This window comes from Perognathus longimembris, chromosome 5 (genome assembly GCF_023159225.1).
Source record: "Perognathus longimembris pacificus isolate PPM17 chromosome 5, ASM2315922v1, whole genome shotgun sequence".
Taxonomy (NCBI): Eukaryota; Metazoa; Chordata; class Mammalia; order Rodentia; family Heteromyidae; genus Perognathus; species Perognathus longimembris.
In genome coordinates this window covers 74,171,200-74,191,244 of record NC_063165.1, presented here as the reverse complement: position 1 = coordinate 74,191,244, position 20,045 = coordinate 74,171,200, and the positions used below count along the sequence as shown (strand labels likewise).

Sequence of the window (20,045 nt, the reverse complement as noted above, 5' to 3'; positions counted from 1 at the left end):
GATGCATTATTATAACTTGAACATTCTTACACTGAGATTGAAAATTTGATTATGCAAAGTCTGACAAATTAGGGCATGCTAGTCCAGAATTAGTGCTAAATAATTTAAGAACACTAATATGATTGATTACCTTGAATCAGATGAGTGGACCTGCAAGCAGCACAGATTAAGAACTCTCTGGAATTCCTGTAGGTAACAATGTCAACCAGTACAAGTAAGAGACACATTAGAATACAAAATAGCTAGAGCAGTAGGTAGTACTTAAATAGAATACAGGAAAGAAGTTAGCCAATTCCTAGTTGTGCTTTAAAAATGGGCTGAAGAGAAGATGTCACACCACAATCAATGACACCCTCAGAACTGCCTGTGCTTTGGAATCCTCTTCCTTGAACTTAAGGTATCCTGCTTCTCCAAATTGGTCTGCTGAGGCGAACGCAAGATTAAAAAGTGTAAGTTAAGTAAAAGCTTGGAATCTTCTTATTTTCCTAAGTCTATTTCAAATCACTGATTTGATAAGTGTAACCATTAGACACATTTTCTTCTAGGTGGCCTTTGGACCAAGGCATGATGGGAACAGATCTCAGAGCCAGTCTTATAGAATTGAAATTGTACTGAGATGGTGACTTCATTAATGATTGCTAGTGAGTCAATGTTCCTTACAGACCCTGGAGCCAAGTCTAAGATTCAGGAAACAATACCAACATCATCCAAAAGACAAAGCACAAGTGCAGTGGTGTCAGCTGAAACACTCCAGAAAGTAATTGCTATGGACCTCCTTCTCTAGTTATGTTTCTTGTAACTTAGTTAAGACACAAGAGAACAAGAAACCCCAAATATACTCAAAATAAATTAAATCGTAATTTTCAAATAAAGTATTTCTTTCATGACCCATCCTCATTTCACTTCAGAAATACGTACACAATAAACCAATTTAAAGTCATGAATTCCAAATCAACTTAAGAATGCAGTTCTACTCCAACAAATATCTTAGTGACAAAAACATCTAGCTGAGCACTTGTGGCTCATGCCTATAATCCTAGTTACTCAGGAGGCTGAGATTTCAGGATTTCAAATTTGAGGCCAGCCTGGGCAAGAAAGTCCATGAGACTCTTCCAGCAAAAAGCCTTAAGTGGAGCTTTAACTCAAGTGGTAGAGTGCTAGCCTTGAGCAAAAAAGCTAAGGGACAGGCCAGGTCTTGAGTTCAAGCGGCAGCACTGGCACATGCACGCACAACATGAGTGCGTGCGCACACACACACACACAAATCTACCTAAACATGGCTGGGAAGTATGGTTGCTAATAATCAACAAAAATAAAAAGTACTGCATTGTATCCTATAAGGAAGGTGGACCCTTTCTTTCCATGCTGGTGAGGGGGCTGGGTGAAAGGGAGTTGGGCTGGGGGGCAAAAGTTAAAAGAACTAAAGCCACTTTCAGGCAGGACACTGGTACCTCAGGCCTGTAAGTCTAGCTACTCAGAAGGGTAAGATCTGGATTGTGGTTTGAAGCCTGTTCAGGCAGAAAAAGTCCTCCAGACTCTCCAATTAATCACCAAATAAAAGCCAGAAGTGGAGCTGTGGCTCAACAGGTAGAGTGCTAGCCTTAAGCCAAACAAACATACAAACACACACCTCAGTAAGAGTGCCCCAGGCCCTGAATTCAGGCCCTAGGGCAGGTGGACAAGAATATGCATATGTACACCCACACACAAAACTCCACTTTCTAGTGCTTATGCTGCTTACAAGTGTCTCAAATAACAGCCTCCTCCATTGTTGCTTTTGTGCCTTCTTTGTAATCTGACCTACTCATATTCACCCCCCACAGCTCAGTGGTCCCAAGCAGAAACCAAATCACATCAGGTTGCATTAAGTCTGCCAACAGTCTGGCAAAGAATGCCATGACTGAGGTAATTCACATGGCTGCACATAGCCACCAAGGTAACTGACTCTGAGAACATGACTTTTGTTTAAGGATTTGCTCAGTTAGTGATAATTCCAATGCACAGACTCTATATATTCTAGAATATCAAGTCTGAAATGAATGTAGAGCATTTCAACTTCAATGTGGTACTTCAGTACCACTAATGCTACATAATTTGAATTGAAACCCCAGCTTATTAACCATTTAGTTAAAATTCAGGAATAATTTGTTCAGACAGAATCATTATTTGCTACAACCGTCTTGTCTGTTTCTTACTCTCACACTGGAAACTACAGGAATGATATAGAAAAGATTCCTATTTAAAAAAATTGCCTGCAAAACTAACAAAGCACAATTTCAAAACAATAAAAAAAATGAGGTTGCTTGCTTATGAGGGCCATAGCTTTGGTGACAATTATGTAGACGCAAACTTTAGATCTGCACAGTGTGTCCAGACCCGAGAGTTTGCTCATGCTTGACGTTCCCATTTATTTGCAGGGCTTTATGGCAACAGCATATTCTTCACTCATTGCACACATGACAGACACCTACAAGGAAAAAAATGCGGGTAGAAAGTTATTCAGAAGGCAACACATACATTTTGTTCACCATATACAGTACTGTCACTGGCTTTTTTTTTTTTTTTTTTTTTTTTTGGCTTAAGGCTAGCACTCTACCACTTGAGCCACAGTGCCACTTCCAGCTTTTTCTATATATGTGGTGCTGAGGAATTGAACCCAGGGCTTCATGTATACGAGGTGAGCACCCTACCATTAGGCCATATTCCTAGACCTACATTGAGTTTTTTTATGTGCTGGTACTGAGGCTTGAATGTAGAGCCTGGGTGCTGTTCCTTAGCTTTTCCCCCTCCAAACTGCTGCTATACCGCTGAACCACAGTTCCAATTCCAGCTTCCTGGTCGAAAAGAGTCTCATGGACTTTCTTGACCTGGCTGTCTTTGAACTGTGACCATTAGATCTCAGCCTCCTGAGCAGTTAGGATTAGAGGCTTAAGCCACTTGTGCCTGGATTTATATTGAGTTTTGAAAGATGATATAAAAAGCAAACTATACTTTTCTGAAGGCGAGTTCCCAAGGAAAGGGGGAAGACCTAGAAGACGCAATAAAGAGTAATTCTCCTCTACTACTTAGGAGTCCTTTAGTATCCTTTCTAGTTTTGAAGAATAGGTCATTTGCAAAGCTGGTGCCAGTGGCTCGGCCTATATTCCTATCAACTAAGAAGGCTGAGACCTGAGGGATGAAGGTTAGAAGTCAGCCTAGGTAGTAAGGTAGTAAAGTTTGTGAGACTCCATCTCTAATTAATCAGTGAAATGCCAGACTTTAGGCATAGCTCAAGTGTTAGAACATCAGTGGTGAGCCTTGAGCTCAAGTGTGTACAGGCAGGTGTGTACAAATAGGAAAGAACAGTTCATATGCAAACTTTAAAAACAAACATAAAGCTGAGATTGTCAATGGAGCAAGACCAAATTTCCATACTTTTTTTGGGCAATGGGTCTTTAAGGGTGTCATGGATACCTTCAACATCTCCCTACCATTTTAGGGTATATTTCATACACCACTGTTTATTACATTACTATTTTAGGCTAGTTTAAACTCAAGGTTTCCCTTCCCCCATCTTTTTTTTTTTTTGCCAGTCCTGTGGCTTGGACTCAGGGCCTGAGCATTGTCCCTGGCTTCTTTTTGCTCAAGGCTAGCACTCTGCCACTTGAGCCACAGCGCCACTTCTTGCCTTTTCTATATATGTGGTGCTGAGGAATCGAACCCAGGGCTTCATATATACAAGGCAAGCACTCTACCACTAAGCCACATTCCCAGCCCCTCCCTCCCCTTTTAAAACATTATCTCCAAATAGCTGGATTTCAGTTAGACATGACCACTTAGGCATATAATGCATCTTGATCATAATCACCCTTCCGTCATTCTCCCACTGCCATTTATCCCTTCCCGTCCGTTTCCTCCAGTTTCCTAATTCCACTTTACCATATGTACACTATGACTGTATTCCCCTATCCTTCCTATTTGTCTATCCTCTCTCTTGCTTGCCTCCACTGCACCTCAGTCAAGACATACAGCTTCCTGTATTCATTTTGTTGAACTTCCTACTATGCTCAAAGGGGTTATACCATGGAATCCATTCCTGTACAGCATTACCATACTTTAGTCTGTTGTGTGTACATACACACACACGATTGTATATACATATACATATGCATATGGCCTTATATGTTTTCATACATGTGTATATTTTAGGTTCAACATATGAGCAAACTTTTTTTTCCTTTTAAGACACAATCCTCCCATAGGTCTTACCTGTACATCTTCACCTGCATTGTACTTTCCTTCTATTTCTTTGCCTAGTTCACCTTCTGGCAATTTAAGATCTTCACGAACTTCTCCAGTTTCTGTCAGCAGGGAGAGGTAACCGTCCTGAATGCATATTAGCTAGTAGAAGAGATGAGATCATTTGTACTGCTTAGATCATATCCATTCCTCTGTAATGTTTAGATAAGTTGCAATACACATTCATTTGTATAGGAACCAGTAACATATTAACATTTACTTGCAATTTGAAAGAAAGTGTTAAGATACAAGAGTGTAAGATAAATACAGGGGGATGGGAATGCGGTTTAATAGTAAAGTGCTTGTCTACTATGCATGAAGTCCACGGTTCAATTCCTCAGTACCACATAAACAGAAAAAGTCAGAAGTGGTGCTGTGGCTCAAGTAGTAGAGTGCTAGCCTTGAGCAAAAGAAGCCCAGGGACAGTGCCTAGGCCCTAAGTTCAAGCCCCAGGACTGGCAAAAAAAAAAAAAAAAGATAAATACAGAATAGTATAAGCTCACTCCTCACTGTATTCCCCACAGCCAACCAATTCTAGGGAGATTGAGCTGCATTGGTTTCTGCATGTTTTTTTGTCCAACACAGATGTGTAAAATGTGCTTCTAAAGACGAAAAAAGGATACTGTAAGTATTTGCAGCATGTTGTTTTCAATTAGTAAGATATCTTGGAAATCTAACCAAATCAGAAAGTACATATCTACCGTAACTACCTCCCCTCCTCACTAGTTCTGGTACACCTGGGGCTTGAACTCAGGGCATGGGTGCTGTTCCTGAGCTTTTTTTTTCCCCCACAAGCCTAGCTCTCTACCACTTTGAGCCATAGCTCCACTTCCGGTATTCTGGTGGTTAACTGGAGATAAGAATCTCATGTGCTTTCCTGCCTGTGCTGGCTTTGAACAGTGATTCTCAGATCTCAGCCTCTTGACTAGGTAGTATTACAGGTGTGAGTCACCACTCTTAATTAATGTAAGTTAAAAAATTGTTATTAGAAAGGTCATGTAGGACTGGGAATGTGGCTTGGAGTGCTTAATGTGGTAGAATACTTGCCTTGCATGGATGAAGCCCTGGGTTCAATTCCTCAGTACCACATAGACAGAAAAAGCCAGAAGTGGTGCTGTGATTCAAGTGGTAGAGAGGCTTGAGCAAAAAAGCAGCCCAGGGACAGTGCCCAGACCCCAAGTTCAAGCCCCAGGACTGGCCAAAAAGAAAGATGATGTATAGAGGGGTTAGATGTAAGTTAGGTAGAGTACATTCTTTTTGGACAATTATTACCTCTTCCCTTACTCTCTCCCAAATTTTCCCTCCCATCTCCACCAACAGGTTGTATAGTTCATTTTCAACATAGTGTCCAGTAAGTACCATTGCTGCATTTGTTCACTGTCTGTCCATTTATGTGCCTCCCCTCATATTCTCAAAGACACATAAATGAACAAACAGAAAAAAAAGAAAAGAAAAAAAACAAGAGAAAACCCCTTTTTTCTATTGTTTTTTTCAGTCGTGGGGCTCTTCAGCTCAAGGGTAGCACTCTACCACTTAAGCCACAAAGCCACTTCCCTCTTGTTTCTATTTCCTGCAGTTCATTTCCATGAATTATTTTGTCGGATCAGATGCACATAGGCATTGTGTCTTTCTGTTCCTCTCCTCTAAGAGTATCCTTTGGTCTCACTGTGTGTGAATGCCTAGAGACCTGTATAATTTATTATGTCCCAGTGTATTTTAGATCTAGCTTCTGGCTGGGGATATGGCCTAGTGGCAAGAGTGCTTGCCTTGTATACATGAAGCCCTGGGTTCGATTCCCCAGCAACACATATACAGAAAATGACCAGAAGTGGCACTGTGGCTCAAGTGGCAGAGTGCTAACCCTGAGCAAAAAGAAGTCAGGGACAGTGCTCAGGCCCTGAGTCCAAGCTCCAGGACTGGCAAAAACAAACAAACAAAAAACTAGATCTAGCTTCTGTGTACAAGAGAAAACATGTGCTCTGTGTCTCTCTATGCTTGGGTTATTTTGCTTAACCTGATTTGTTCTAGGTGAATCCATTTCCCTGAAAATATTATTTCTAATAGCTATGTAAAATTCTATTGTGTATAGGTACCACATTTTTGGTTAACATTTTTTGGTCTGCCTCTAGGGATTGATACACAGAGGCCATATAATAACACTGTAATCTTACATTTACAAGTGGTAGCATTTTACATTTACACACAGCTCTACTTCCAGCTTTTTGGTGGTTAACTGCGGGTAAGGAATCTCCAAGACTTTCTTACATGGTCGGTTTTGAACCTGAATCCTCAGATCTCAGCCTCCTGAGTAGCTAGGATTAAAGGCATGAGCCATTAGTGCCTGTCAATAATTTCATTTTTTAAAATGAGGAAATTTAATATTGACAATCTAGCATCTAAGAGATAAACTTGTATTTTTAAAAATATTTTTATTATCTTTAAGCAGTTGTACAGAAGAATTGCTATTCCACAAAGCAGTTTATGAATGAATACAGTGTGTCTTGCAACATTCTTACCCATCACTCTGAAACCACTCCTTCCCTCACTTTTTTGTCCCTATAAATCAAATAGACTATTTTCAAATTTGTCAGTTATCTGGATATTAAATTTGATGAAGGCTCATTCCCCCAATTCCAGGATCATACCTTGTATTTAGATAATTATCTTTTTTCTTTTTTTTGGCCAGTCCTGGTGCTTGAACTCAGGGCCTGGGCATTGTCACTGAGCTTCATTTACTCAAGGCTAGTGCTCTACCACTTGAGCCACAGCACCACTTGCAGCTTTTTCTGGGCTTCATGCATTCTAGGCAAGCACTCTACCACTAAGCCACATTCCCAGCCTCATATTAGTTCTGTGAAAGATCTTTCATGACCTTGACTTGAACAGCATAGGTTTAAAATTTTATAGGATGTTCTTAAGCTTGGGTTTGCCTTATCGTTCCCTCAGAATCAGGTAATATAGTTTTGGGAAGAATATTACACCAATTGTATGCTCTCTGATTATCAATCACCTTGAGAGGCAAAGGACAGCAACTCCGTCCCTCACTGGTGATGCTCATTTTGATCACTTGGCTAAGGTGGCAGCTGTCAGCTTTTTCTACTCTAAAAGTATCCTTCCTCACCTTGTAGTTCATAATCCTAAAAGAAAAAAAAAGCCAACAGCCTCATTGTTAAGTTTCAAGCATATTTTTAAAAACTTTTTATCTTTTCTCAAATTTCTGACTCCATAGAATTGGGAGATGGCAAACAGTGAAGAAATTGTTATCAGTCAGTTCTAAAAATTTCCTTCTGATCTTTCACTTTTAACCGAACCTGCTCATGTGAAAACCTTTAGGTGCTTTTGTTAATATTAAAAATAAAGAAGGCAGATGTCTTAGAATACTTGTAACAGAAGTGGGAAGCACACAATCTTACCCAGCATTTCCTGACCAGTAAGATTTTGCTTTTACCAGAATGTGTGTCTTTTATTTTCTACTGAAAAGAATCTTGAGGGCTGGGAATATGGCTTAGTGGTAGAGTGCTTCCCTAGCATCTATGAGGCCCTGGTTCAATTCCTCAGTACCCCATAAACAAACAAAAAAGAATCTTGGGCTCCTTGGGAAAATAAGTAATTCCATTTCCTCCACAGTGTGGTGTGTTAGTGTGTATAAGACAGATTGGAACATGCTGTTAAACCAGAGTGGAAGAAGTTATCAAAGACCATTATCTAGGCCTACATCAAAGGGACTCAGAAACTAGCCTTAATAAGCTCTAGTGGCCACTTGTAGACTGACATGGATCATAACAATAAGTAATTGAAACACATGTTCAAATGTTCAAATTCATAGTGGAAAAATATTTCACTGGTATTTTTCTTTGGATGCTAGAGACCACTTTTGAAAACTGGTAAGAGGATGAGAAATGGTATCTATATGGGCATTCCTTGTATATAGTATTTCTCAAGGTAAAAAAAGTAAAGAGTATTCCCCAAGTGTTCTAAATAAAATGTATTCTACACTAAAATGAAACAATAACAGATCATTACTTTGTCTTCCTTACTGAATTAACAGTTGAGGCAATGTATGATTAACACTACAAAAAGAGAAACTATGATTTATTCATGTCATGTTTATCAAAGTATCACCTATAAGTTAGTCTTAAATAAAAACAGAACTAGGCCAGGTACTGGTGGCTCATGCCTGTAATCCTAGCTACTCAGGAGGTTAAAATCTGAGGATCACAGTTCAAAGCTAGCCCAGGCAGAAAAGTCCATGAGACTCTTATCTCTCATTAACCACCACAAAACTCAAAGTGGAGCTGTGGCTCAAAGTGGCAGAGAACTAGCACTAAGCAAAAAAAATCCCAGAGACAGTGCCCAGGCCCTGAATTCAAGCCCCAGGACTGGGGGGGGGGGGGGTATAAAGCAAGCAAAGGAATAACTAGAAGAAAAGGAAAAGGTGCAGGGAAGTTATGAGTACAGATTTTGACCATGGTGTAACTAGAAGAAAGAACACCGGAAAGGGAGAAGTATAAGGAAACATTTTGTGTGTGTTCATTTGTATTATTGGTATACAACAAAAGGCTGGTATCATTACTATATGTGCTTTCTAAGTCCTAATTTCTGAATTTAGTTTCTCAATCTATTTTTTAATAACATCAGACTTTTGAAATGTATTGCTTTCTACTTATCCCCCACCCCCAGCACTACCTTAAAATTTGCTGATCCAGGTAGAAATGGAATTCTTGAATCTTAATTTTGTACTTAAGACCATTACAACTAGGGATATTTGCTCCACCAAGTCATGAAGTTGCACATGCAGAGCAACACTTCATCATCAATGGAAGCAGAATATATGGGGATGAACTTGAGCAGGTCCTCAAGGTACAAACAGGTTGTCTAAGTGGCTCAGATTCAGAATGCCTCTCACCCACACTGACATATCTTCCCCTTTCAATTCATACCATAGCTTCATGGAGAATTCCCTAGGACCAGCTGACTGTGAAAAACATCCAGATGGTTCCTAAGTGTTTATGCATAAGCTGAACCATTTGGGGATGGCCCTGATAAATGACAGGAGTGGGTGGGGAGAATCTCAAGTACTTGTTCAGAAAAAACAGAAATCAGAGGGGTGGATTTATGCTGATATGGACAAGGAGTTAAGAGTTGAGCTACAAGATCAAGTACAAGACAGGAAACAGTAAGATAGGAAACTGCTAATAAGGAAGTGCCCAAACATCAGAGAATGAGTGCCTATGATGCTCGCCAAAGGGCAATCAGAAATAAGGCTCTGAAGGAAGGGGTGATATTGTCTCAAAAGAAATGTACTCATTACTGGACTAGTGAAACTGTTTATCACCTTTGTATATCACCTTTATAATAACAACAAAAACAAAAAAATGAGGCTCTTAGCAATTAGGCAACAAAGATGATCCCCTTGGTGAATGACATTCTGGCTCTTCTTGTTGCTGTCCTTGTTCCTCTGGGCTCAATGACCACAGCCACCGAGAATCTCACAGGAGAGACTGAAACAGGGCCTCTGAAATCACTGAAGAGGCTGTGATTTGTATTAATGGCAACAAACTTAACCACAGAGGGGTATGCCTTTCATGCCTGTGGTGCTTCTACTAACATCCCACCTGGATTTATAGGATTCTTTTTGTGCCTGAGACTGGGGCTCAAATTGGTATTTGACACTTTTGCTAACTGGCTGACATTCTACCACCTGACCATGCCTCCAACCCCAACAGGAGGATTCTTGTAGTATTTCACATGCTATTACTTTGGAACAAAACACTGTTTTATGAACAAAATATGAGAAATCAGAAATGGGATGAGGCTCAGGTAATTCACTGATTTATGTATCTCATCATCCCATACAGCTTAACTGGTTTGGTTTATTGATGACTCATTCATGGCACCTGCAGAGTGATACTGTATGGGCATATAGTACTGTTTTACAGGTTAAAATATTCCAACTTGGGTGCTGGTGGCTCACACCAGTAATCCTAACACTCAGGAGGCTGAGACCAGAGGATCATGGTTTGAAGCCAGCTGGGGCAAAAAAGTCTGTGAGATTCTTATCACCAATAAACTAATCAGAAAAAGCCCGAAGTGGCCCCATGGCTCAAGTGGTAGAGCATCAGCTTTGAGCAAAAGAAGCTTGGGGACAATGCCCAGGCCCTGAGTTCAAGTCCCAGGACTGGCATCCACACAAAAAAGTATTTATATATATATACACATGTATTTGTGTGTGTGTGTGTGTTTGTGTATTCCAATATACTGCTATTTTTTTTCTATAGGTAGCATATACAAGTTGGGGAGTGGCTCTTTTTCACCATTATCCTCATAAACCTTCCATAAAATTTCTGATTGTACCTGCAATACTGGGCGTGGCTGCTGCTTTTGAGATTTTTCTATTCCCAAAGAAAGACTGCCTCCATGAGGATTCTCTCATGGAAGGATTTCACAGAATATACTGAAAGTATAAGAAGACTAAGCTCAGGAAAATTCATAGCATTATTTTCTTTGTCTTTGTTAAGCTGTAATGAAAAAGTAACTCACATATCTCAATCTTTTGAAGAAATATCACTTATGTGAAGAATTTACTTGGATTTACTTGTCAGTTGTTGGCTTGAACTAAGGGTCTGGGTGCTTGTTCAAGGCTAATTAGCGCTTTACCATTTTGGGCCACAGCACCACTTCTGGCTCTCTGGTGGTTAACTGAAGATAAGAGACTCATGCCCTTTTCTGCCTGGGCTGGCTTTGAACCATGATCCGCAGATCTCAGCCTCCTGAGTAGCTAGGATTACAGGCATGAGCCACCAGTGCCCAGCTTTACTTGAACTTAACAGATAGTTTTGGCAATTCACTGATTTATCTAAAGATCTACAACATATATACTTTATGTTTTATCTTCTAAGTAGATTTCCTTCTAGAAAATGGTAATCAAATCAGAGATAAAACTCTAGTGAATATAGGAAAGGCATTTAGCTGGGCACTGGTGGCTCATGCTTCACTCCTAGGTACTCAGGAGGCTGAGATCTATGGATCTTGGTCTAAAGCCAGCTGGGGCAAGAAAAGTCCATGAGACTCTTATCTCTCATTCATCATCAAAAAGCCAGAAATGGACTTATACACAATGGAATACTACATAGCGATTAGAAATGATAAAATATTGGTATTCTCAGGGAAATGGTCAGAACTTGAACAAATAATGTTGAGCGAGACAAGCCTAGAACACAGAACACAAAGGGGCATGATCTCCTTGATACATGACTGTTAAGGTGGGGGGGGGGGTACCCTAGAGACCAGGTCTGCAAAACAAAAACCTTCTTGTCAAATGGTATTTCCCACAGGTTTGGGTCAGCAACCTTACATTATATAACTAAAACCAAACAACTACTCAACATGTAAAGGCCAAAAATAGACCTCTCAGTGGATCACAATAGCTCAAAAGCTATGTATGTATGATCACATAAGACAAGGATAAGCAAACTCTATCGTTGACGTCATATTTAAAGTTCTAGGTGAATTTCTTTTGGCGTATGCCACGTGGCTACTGTATATGATTTTGGTACACTGGGTATTGTATATATGCCTACCTGATCTAGGGAAGGGAAAGAAAAACGAGGGTGTAAGATATCACAAGAAAGATACACACTGCCCTATTGTGTAACTGTACCCCTTTTGCACAACACCTTGTCAACAAAACTTAATTAATAAAAAAAAAAGCCAGAAATGGAACTGTGGCTTACACGGTGGAGCACTAGTCTTGAGCACAACGGCTCAGGAACAGTGATCAAGCTTTGAGTTTAAGTCCCAGGACAGGCCCAAAAAGAAGAAAAAAAAATAAAGAAAAGGCATCCACTTTGTACTACTTAAAGTAGTACAATGACACAGAACTTCCTTAAAAGAATGTGATTCAAGAGAATTTTGGAACATGAACAAGCACTTCTCTACTTAACAATGGGAATTTCTGGAAGTGTCTATATTTTTTTTGAGGGGTGTGTGTGTGATCGTGTTTGGGCTTGAAATCAGGGCCTGAGTGCTGTCCATGAACTTTTTTGCTCAATATTACTCTACCCCTTGAGCCACAACTCTACTTCCAGCTTCTTGGTGGATAAATGGAGAGTAGCTAGGATTATAAGTGTGAGCCACAGGCATCCAGCCTATATTTGCATTTTGTATCACCAGTGAGCCCTAAACAAAAACTACCAGAACGGTAATAGAAGTCAGCAATTCTATTCCAAGACAATTTTGGAGTGGAAGAATCAGGAAACAATATTTATTTCCTTTTGAACTTACTTTCAAAATACATGACATTAAAACTGTAAACATCACTATTTAGTTTCCTAAACCATGACTTACTTTTTATATTTATTACAATGAATAGGTGAACATACTTTACTTCAGTTAGCTGCTAAACTGACACTCTAAATACTGAATTCAGACAATTCAAAAGACTATACATAGCCAGAATAACAACAAATAGGAATTTAAACAAGGACTTTGGACAGAATAGTGAAGACTAACTCCCACAGCACTCACAAAACTTTTTGAAAATGAACAGAATCAAGTTTGTGTGTGTGTGTGTGTTTGTGTATTGGTACTAAGGTCTGACCTCAGGGCTGGAGTATTCTCCCTTAGATTTATCTATTCTGGGGCTCTACCACTTGAGATATATCTCCATCTTTACTATATAGAAAATTATCATCCAAACCAAAGTTTTATACTAAATTTTGAGCCTAAACAATGATTGGCTCATTTGATCATAAATTCATAGTGGTAGCAACCACATTGTTCTTAAACACAACAGATTAAAAAACATTCTGTGTTGAATAAGTATAATTGAACGTAACAAATATTCACATTTCAGGGTAATAAACACATTTTTGGCAAAAGACAATTCTATGTTCCATCTTACTCTGGTACACTAGGCTAACCACACTATTACATAGAACATTTTCTTTCTTTCTTTTTTTTTTTTTTGCCAGTCCTGGGGCTTGAACTCAGGGGCTGAGCACTGTCCCTGGCTTCTTTTTGCTCAAGGCTTGAGCCACAGTGCCACTTCTGGCCTTTTTGTATATATATGGTGCTGAGGAATCAAACCTAGGGCTTCATGTATATGAGGCAAGTACGCTTGCTACTAGGCCATATTCCTCGCCCCAAACATTTTCATTTACAAATCTTTAGAGGGCTGGGAATATGGCCTAGTGGCAAGTGTGCTTGCCTCGCATACATAAAGCCCTGGGTTCGATTCCCCAGCACCACATATATTGGAAATGGCCAGAAGTGGTGCTATGGCTCAAGTGGCAGAGTGCTAGCCTTGAGCAACAAGAAGCCAGGGACAGGGCTCAGGCCCTGAGTCCAAGGCTCAGGACTGGCAAAAGTAAGTAAATAAATAATAAAATAAAAAATTAAAAAATGTTTACATAACATCGGTGCCCGGCTTAAGTGGAATTTTTACATAGGAAAGTCAGAAGCAGCACAGAACTATTCATCTATTTATTGGGTATGTTTTCTCATTTAATCCTATCACGAATCCTGTTTTGTAGATTGGAAGACAAAGGCTCAAAGAAATTGCATAACTTATTAAAGGTCATCTAGCAGTCAGGCATGGGTGGCTCACACCTGTAATACTAGCTACTCAGAAGGCTGAGATCCGAGGATTGCAGTTCAAAGCCAGCCCAGGCAGGAAAAGTCCAAGAGACTCTTATCTGCAATTAATCATCAAAAATCTGGAAGTGCTGTTGTGGTCCAAGTGGTAAAGCACAAAAGCTCAAGGACAGCATCCAGACCCTGAGTTCAACCCATAGGACCAGCACCAAAAATAAACCATCCAGCTTGAAAATAGCTAGATCCAAACTCTTTATTAAGACAATGTAAATTTTCACAAAGATTCCAAAGCCACCTAGAAAACATGAAAAGGAAAACCAACGATTTGCTAGAACAGGAAAGGGGTATGTGGAAAGTGAGGGGAGGGGGGACAAAGGGAGAGAGGTAGATGGCTGAAGTGGGGGAAGAAGAGGGAAACTACAGTCAAGAATTCATTGCAGCTGGGTGCTGGTGGCTCACATCTGTAATCCTAGGTACTGAGGAGGCTGAGATGATTGTGGTAAAAAGCCAGCCTGGGCAGAAAAGCCTGCAAGATGCTTATCCCCAATTAATCACCAGAAAACTGGAAGTAACACTGTGGCTCAAGTGGTAGAACACTAGTTTAGAGCTGAGGAGCTCAAGGAGAGCGCCCAAGCACCACGAGGTTCAAAAAAAAAAAAAAAGAATTCATCGTATATATCACAAAATTAAGAAAAGGGAAGGGCAGGCCAAAGGGGGGTGAGAATGCTGAAGTGGGTAACACTGGCATTGAACTCATAAATTGCTTTGTTAAATGACACTCTTATACACCTAAGGATTAAAAAAATTATAAAAGAAGCCCCAAAACCCTGAAAACCATTTACTAGATTAAAACTACATAAAAACATCTCCATACGCATAGGAAATCATTGGGTAAATGTATTGATGACAATATTCCTTCAAACTAAATAAGAGCACCTGGCTCTGAGTTGAAATCCTAGTACGTGTACAAAAAAACCCAAAAAAGTTGAAGAGGAAGCAATCCAAATTTGAAATATATGACAACAGAGAGGATTTGGTCACAACATGCAATGTGTTCTGAGCAACACTAAAACAATGTTCAACTTAAAAAAAAAAAAAGCAAGAACGTCCTACCTGGGAGCCTGAGAATGGGAGGCTAGCAAGACCACCTGGGTTAGACTCCAACCTAACAGCAGAAGCTGGGTTTGGTGGTGCCAGCCTACCATAGGGGAAGAACTGGAATGAGGTAGAATAGGGAGGGAGACCTTATCTAAAAATTAACCAGTGCCTGCAAATGTAAGCACCTGAGTGTAAAGATCACAAAGTAAAAACTTGAAAAAAAAATTCTAAGACTTTCAATTTGTAATACTGGTGGTACCTGACAATTTGTCAGGAAAACCTACAAAACTGGTCTCAGATTTTGACAATTACTACTATTAGTGTAAAGTAACAAGCAAAATTCTAAAGAAAATCAATACTTACCTGATAATCATTTCTCTTAATATTGGGTACATCCATGTTGTGAGTAGAAGGGCAAATATCTTCATATTTTTTCCCAGTAAAAATATCAATGCCAACAAGGTGAACCTGAGGAAAAACAGGGAAACCTATTTAATCTCTGCCAAGCTTATCACTCATTACATACACCAGAGCATAATATAAACCCTGATTGTAGACCTTTTCTCCTTCCAAGGTCAGCTAATTTTACTTGCTTAGAAAAAAGGAGATAGAGTAAAGAGATGTAGTGTACTGAACATGTAGTAAACAAAACTAAACATGTATGTAAGAAAATTTTAGACAAGTTTCTTAAAACTTCAAAACAGGTCAGTGGAAAGCTTCAGTGCCCACTTATGAACCCCTAAGGAAGGAAACATTCAAAGGCTAATCATTTAGGAATCGAGGGAGGCAAAAACAAAAACCCTAAAACAAGTTTGTGTTTTTTTTTTTTTCCTTATGCCTGTACTGGGGCTTGAATTCAGGGTTTGGGCACTTGGACCCTGTTCCTTGGCTTTTTCACTCAACACCAGCACTCCACTTGAATCACACTACTTCTGGCTATTTGGTGGTTAGAGTTGAAAGACATTCTCAGACTTTCCTGCCCAGGCTGCCTTTGAACTGAGATCCTCAGATTTTAGCTAGTTTTATATGCATAAACCACCAGCACTCAGTTTATCACAGAATTTTAAATCCAGAAATCTTATAAAGGATCAAAAGCGTGAACGCTGGAGCCAAGTAATGACTTGGAAAGACACTTACCTTGGCATGACCGTGCTTTCCAGTTTTGGAAGTTGACATCTCCACTATTTTGCATGGTCGTCCTTTGAGCACCACGAAGCCGTTTTTGCGCAGGGCTGAGCACTGCATAGGGTAAGTGCTGGAAGCCCCGGCATCTCCAGTAGTGAAATCAATTTCGTCTGCCATGGTGGGCTACGGGAGATGATAATTTATTTTTCCCCTATCAAGGGAACTATGCAAAAGTTTGAATTTGCCTTTTTTTTTTTTTAAACTATGGGCATAACTAGCCAGTGTCTCATTTTTTTGTCAGGTTACGTGCAAAGACTTCTGGGTCCGTTCTTTTTGCATTTATACAATACTTCTTTCAAGACTAGTGGGTACTTTCTAACAAACTTTTCCAGCCATCGGAGGGGGGGAGATGAAGACGGGAACGGCCGAGGAGCTCGCTGGGGGAGCGGGAGGGGGAGGGGGAATCCGCCTCCCCGAGTGGGACAGCAAGCCCCGCCCCTTGACCCATCCCCACCCCCAGTGGTGGAAAGCCCACGACCTTCCCGGGCCGCCACCCGGATTCCCACGGCGGAGGAGGGGGGAGTCAGCCCAGGCCGCAGGTCTTCAGCGAAGGATGGGGGGACACTAGGGCCCCAGGCGGTAGCACCTGGCACCCTCAGCCGGCGCCCCACCCGAAACGCCGACGTCGCGGCTGCACGGGCGCCCCCCAGTTCTGCAAGCACCCCGGCCAGGTTCGGCCCGGCTCGGCCCAGCTCCGCAAGGGCCTGAGTCCCGGCGGGTCCCGCGCTTGCCTTCCTCCTCCCTTCCATCTTCCTGCTTCCCCCATCCCGGCTGGCTTTAATCCCGGTCCACCAGTTTTTCCCTAGGTTTTCACCTTTCCGCCTGCGTCCTCGCGCCGGTCTCCTGCAGCGGCGGCGGTGGCGGCCGCGGCAGTTCCAGGAGACGGGGCGGGGCCGCCACACTTTCCACACCCCGGCCTCCCGCCCTTTCCCGCCCCCACCTCAGCCCCACTTCCGGGATAGGCCCTGGAGCGTCACAGGCACCGCCCTTCTGAGCTGCCATTGGCTACTAGCTGCCCAAGGCCCCGCCCAGTCACGTGAAGAGCGCCCTGGTAACCCCACGTGCTGCGGATTCGTGCACTTCCGGCGGGAGCGCGCTTTCGGGAGCCGCGCGTTGTTTGAGGGGACGTTCGCCTGCGAGGCAGGAGTGCTCGCTGTAACTTTAGTTCTAGAACATTCTGTGTTCCCTGAAACCGAGCCACGCAGGTGGCTTCTGTTCTCTAGTGCGTGCCGGCTGTCACGTGATGGTCTTAGCACTCCCCTCCCAATTGTCCGGTGTGACTGTGGAGGAAACTTGGGGTTCGAACCTCCGGCCCAGCTTGCTGTCGTGCGTGGGTCGGAACCCATACTTGTTCTTAGAAGACATGCACAGGTGAAGTACCTCACCGGCCCGCATTGTGGCTCCGCAGGAACTCGACACCCCTGGGTGCGGCTCTGGCAGGGATTGTCACCACGTGCCCCCTAGAATCGGAGCTGGAGTCGGCATTGCCCCCCTAGACTCAGCGGTGCCTCCCGGCGTCGGCGGTGTACCCCCTTCTCTTCCGCCCCAGGCGGGACTGGAGTCAGTCGTACCACACCCAAAGCCGGTGGTGCTCCCCCAGGGTCAATGCTGCTCCCCCTCAGCACTGGCTCCGCCCTCACCCCCAGTCGCCGAGCCCTCCTAGAGCTTGGGAGCTCCTGAACTACTCAGCCCTTCATTTCTCATTGGTATCCCCTAGAGTTTTGGAGTGTTTATACCATATTAGAGCCATTGCATTGGCTTCAATTTTAGGGGTGTTCATGCCATATTAGAGCCTTTGCTTTGTCTTCAAAATCGATTTAGAATGCTTAGACTTGAGTCGATTTAGAGTGTTTAGACTTGAGTAACATATGCTCCCCCTTTTCGCAGGTCTCCTGCGTTGGGAGAGTGACCTAGTAAATGACTTCATGTCCCCATGCCTGTGGTCCTGTGATTGGCATCCGTAAGTAACCCCATTTTCTGCGTTTCTATAGGACCATAGGTTGAATCTATTTCACAAGCATTGTTGAGACAGTACAATAAGCAATTCCTAGCTTCTTGTTAATCTGAAAAGGGCTAGAGATTAGAATTGTGGTGTAGGAGGCCCCTCTAATTTTCCTTACATGGCCTAAACTTTACCTGTGTTATTCCTTAGGATGCTTGTTAATATTTTAAAAAGTTGTTAAATGGGCCGTGTGTGTGCTAAATGTTTCATTTGTGCTAATCTTCTTTCCCCTGGAATTGATTTCGATAAATATTATTTTATTTAACAGCGGCATAGAGCTCTTCATTGTGTCCTTTGTGTTCCTCCCCTAAGTGTATTCTCTTTCGGTCCTGCAGTGTGTGAATGCCTAGAGTCCCGTATAATTTGCCATGTCCTGGTGTATTTTAGATCTAGTTTCTGCGTATGAGAGAAAACATGCGTATTGGTCTCTCTGAGCTTGGCTTACCTCATTTGCAGTGTTTAATCTTGACTGCCTTTCTTTGTGATTGGGTTTAAACTATAATTGATAGTAAAATCTACTTTCAAGTATGAGTTTTGAAAAACCATAAGCAGTTATAAAATTACCAGTATAATCAAAATATAGTATGTTTTCACTGGTTTATTATGCCTTTTTGAGAGCGGTCCTGTTACTTCCATTTCACATTGACGACCATCGACAGCTACTATTTTATCTGTATCTTGAGTACTGTAAGTAATTTGCATAAAGTCATGCAGCTAGTAACTCATAGGATTGGATGTAGGGAGTTTGACTCTAAAATCATTGCTCTGGCTACTGGCATATATTGCATAAGGTTCAGATTTGGGATCAAGTGTTTGGGTTTCATTAATTCAATGAATATAGCACATTATCCCAAAGTCACTGGAACACTGAATTAACAATACTTGCATGATTGTTCTTAGGGGAAACAAGTATGATCACAATACTGTCATTAATTGGTCAGTGTCTGATAACAACATTGTCATTGATTGGTCAGTGGGAGATTTTGGTGTGTTTTCTTAGTATATATTGCTGATTTATTAACATCAAATTCATCGCTAACTGTTGTGTTTCATGTCTGAAGGCAGCTTATTACAGGAATATATTCTGTAAGGCAGACCATAAATTTCTTGTACTTATGAACACTATACATCTCTTCAGCATGATGTTTCAGGGCTGTTGCATAAAAATGAACAAAAAGCATAAAAATAAGACAAAAACCCTAACAAAACCATGGTAGTAAGTAAACTGTAAACTTGGTTACAGTTTGACAGTTGATACTTCTGTGTTTGATCTCAGCTAGAAAATGTGTGTGATTCATGTTCACAATTAACCTAGAAAGTATTGATTTGGAGCTAAAAGTAAACGTTACTGTATTTAAATACCCAAATATGGAATCTAAAAATAATGAAGATTTACTTTTTAATCTTAATACCTTTATTTCTGGAATTACCATTTAGATCAGAACATTCTCTTGTTTATAAGCCACTTGCAAACTAGGGAAAGAGATAGTTTAGTTATTTTAAAAGGCAAATAGTGGTAAATAAATAACTTGTAGAGTATCAAGAAGGGATATACCTAGTGTAGATGCTGTCCAATCCAAATATAAGGCAATCACATATAATTTTAAGTTTTCTTATGGACATATTAAAACATTTTTAAAAACTTGCAGTTAATCTCAGTATATACTATTTGGCTCAATAAATGGCCAAAATATTATTTCATCTGTAAGTGATATACAGTCATTACTAAGTTACTTTACATTGGCTTTTCCTTATACAAAGCTTGTAAAATTTAGTATGTATTTTACATTTATCAGTACATCTCAATTCATATCAGCTTCATTTTACATTTGCAAAAAGTATATATGGTAAGTGGCTGTCATTGGATGTCATAGATTAGAAGTGTAGA

The 20,045-nt window shown here is 41.1% G+C and overlaps 1 protein-coding gene across 1 annotated transcript; it reads right to left on the bottom strand.

The window, feature by feature from the left end:
* Positions 1–1,582: 1,582 nt before the first annotated feature.
* Positions 1,583–17,100, bottom strand: Eif5a2 (eukaryotic translation initiation factor 5A2). Its single transcript, XM_048347128.1, has 5 exons — positions 16,970–17,100; positions 16,108–16,278; positions 15,334–15,438; positions 4,249–4,380; positions 1,583–2,467 (listed from the first exon to the last, which is right to left on the bottom strand). The coding sequence occupies exons 2-5, from the start codon at positions 16,270–16,272 to the stop codon at positions 2,408–2,410; spliced, it is 462 nt and encodes a 153-aa protein (XP_048203085.1). The 5' UTR covers positions 16,273–16,278; positions 16,970–17,100; the 3' UTR covers positions 1,583–2,407.
* Positions 17,101–20,045: the final 2,945 nt, after the last annotated feature.

Bases quoted from the DNA above. Each gene is read 5' to 3' on its own strand.
- Eif5a2 (XM_048347128.1), bottom strand. From the start codon at position 16,272: ATGGCAGACGAAATTGATTTCACTACTGGAGATGCCGGGGCTTCCAGC. The intron at 15,439-16,107 runs GTAAGTGTCTTT...GTTTTTCCTCAG, and splicing joins GAAAGCACGGTCATGCCAAG to GTTCACCTTGTTGGCATTGA. The intron at 2,468-4,248 runs GTAAGACCTATG...TTTTCCTTGTAG, and splicing joins ATGCAGGTGAAGATGTACAG to GTGTCTGTCATGTGTGCAAT.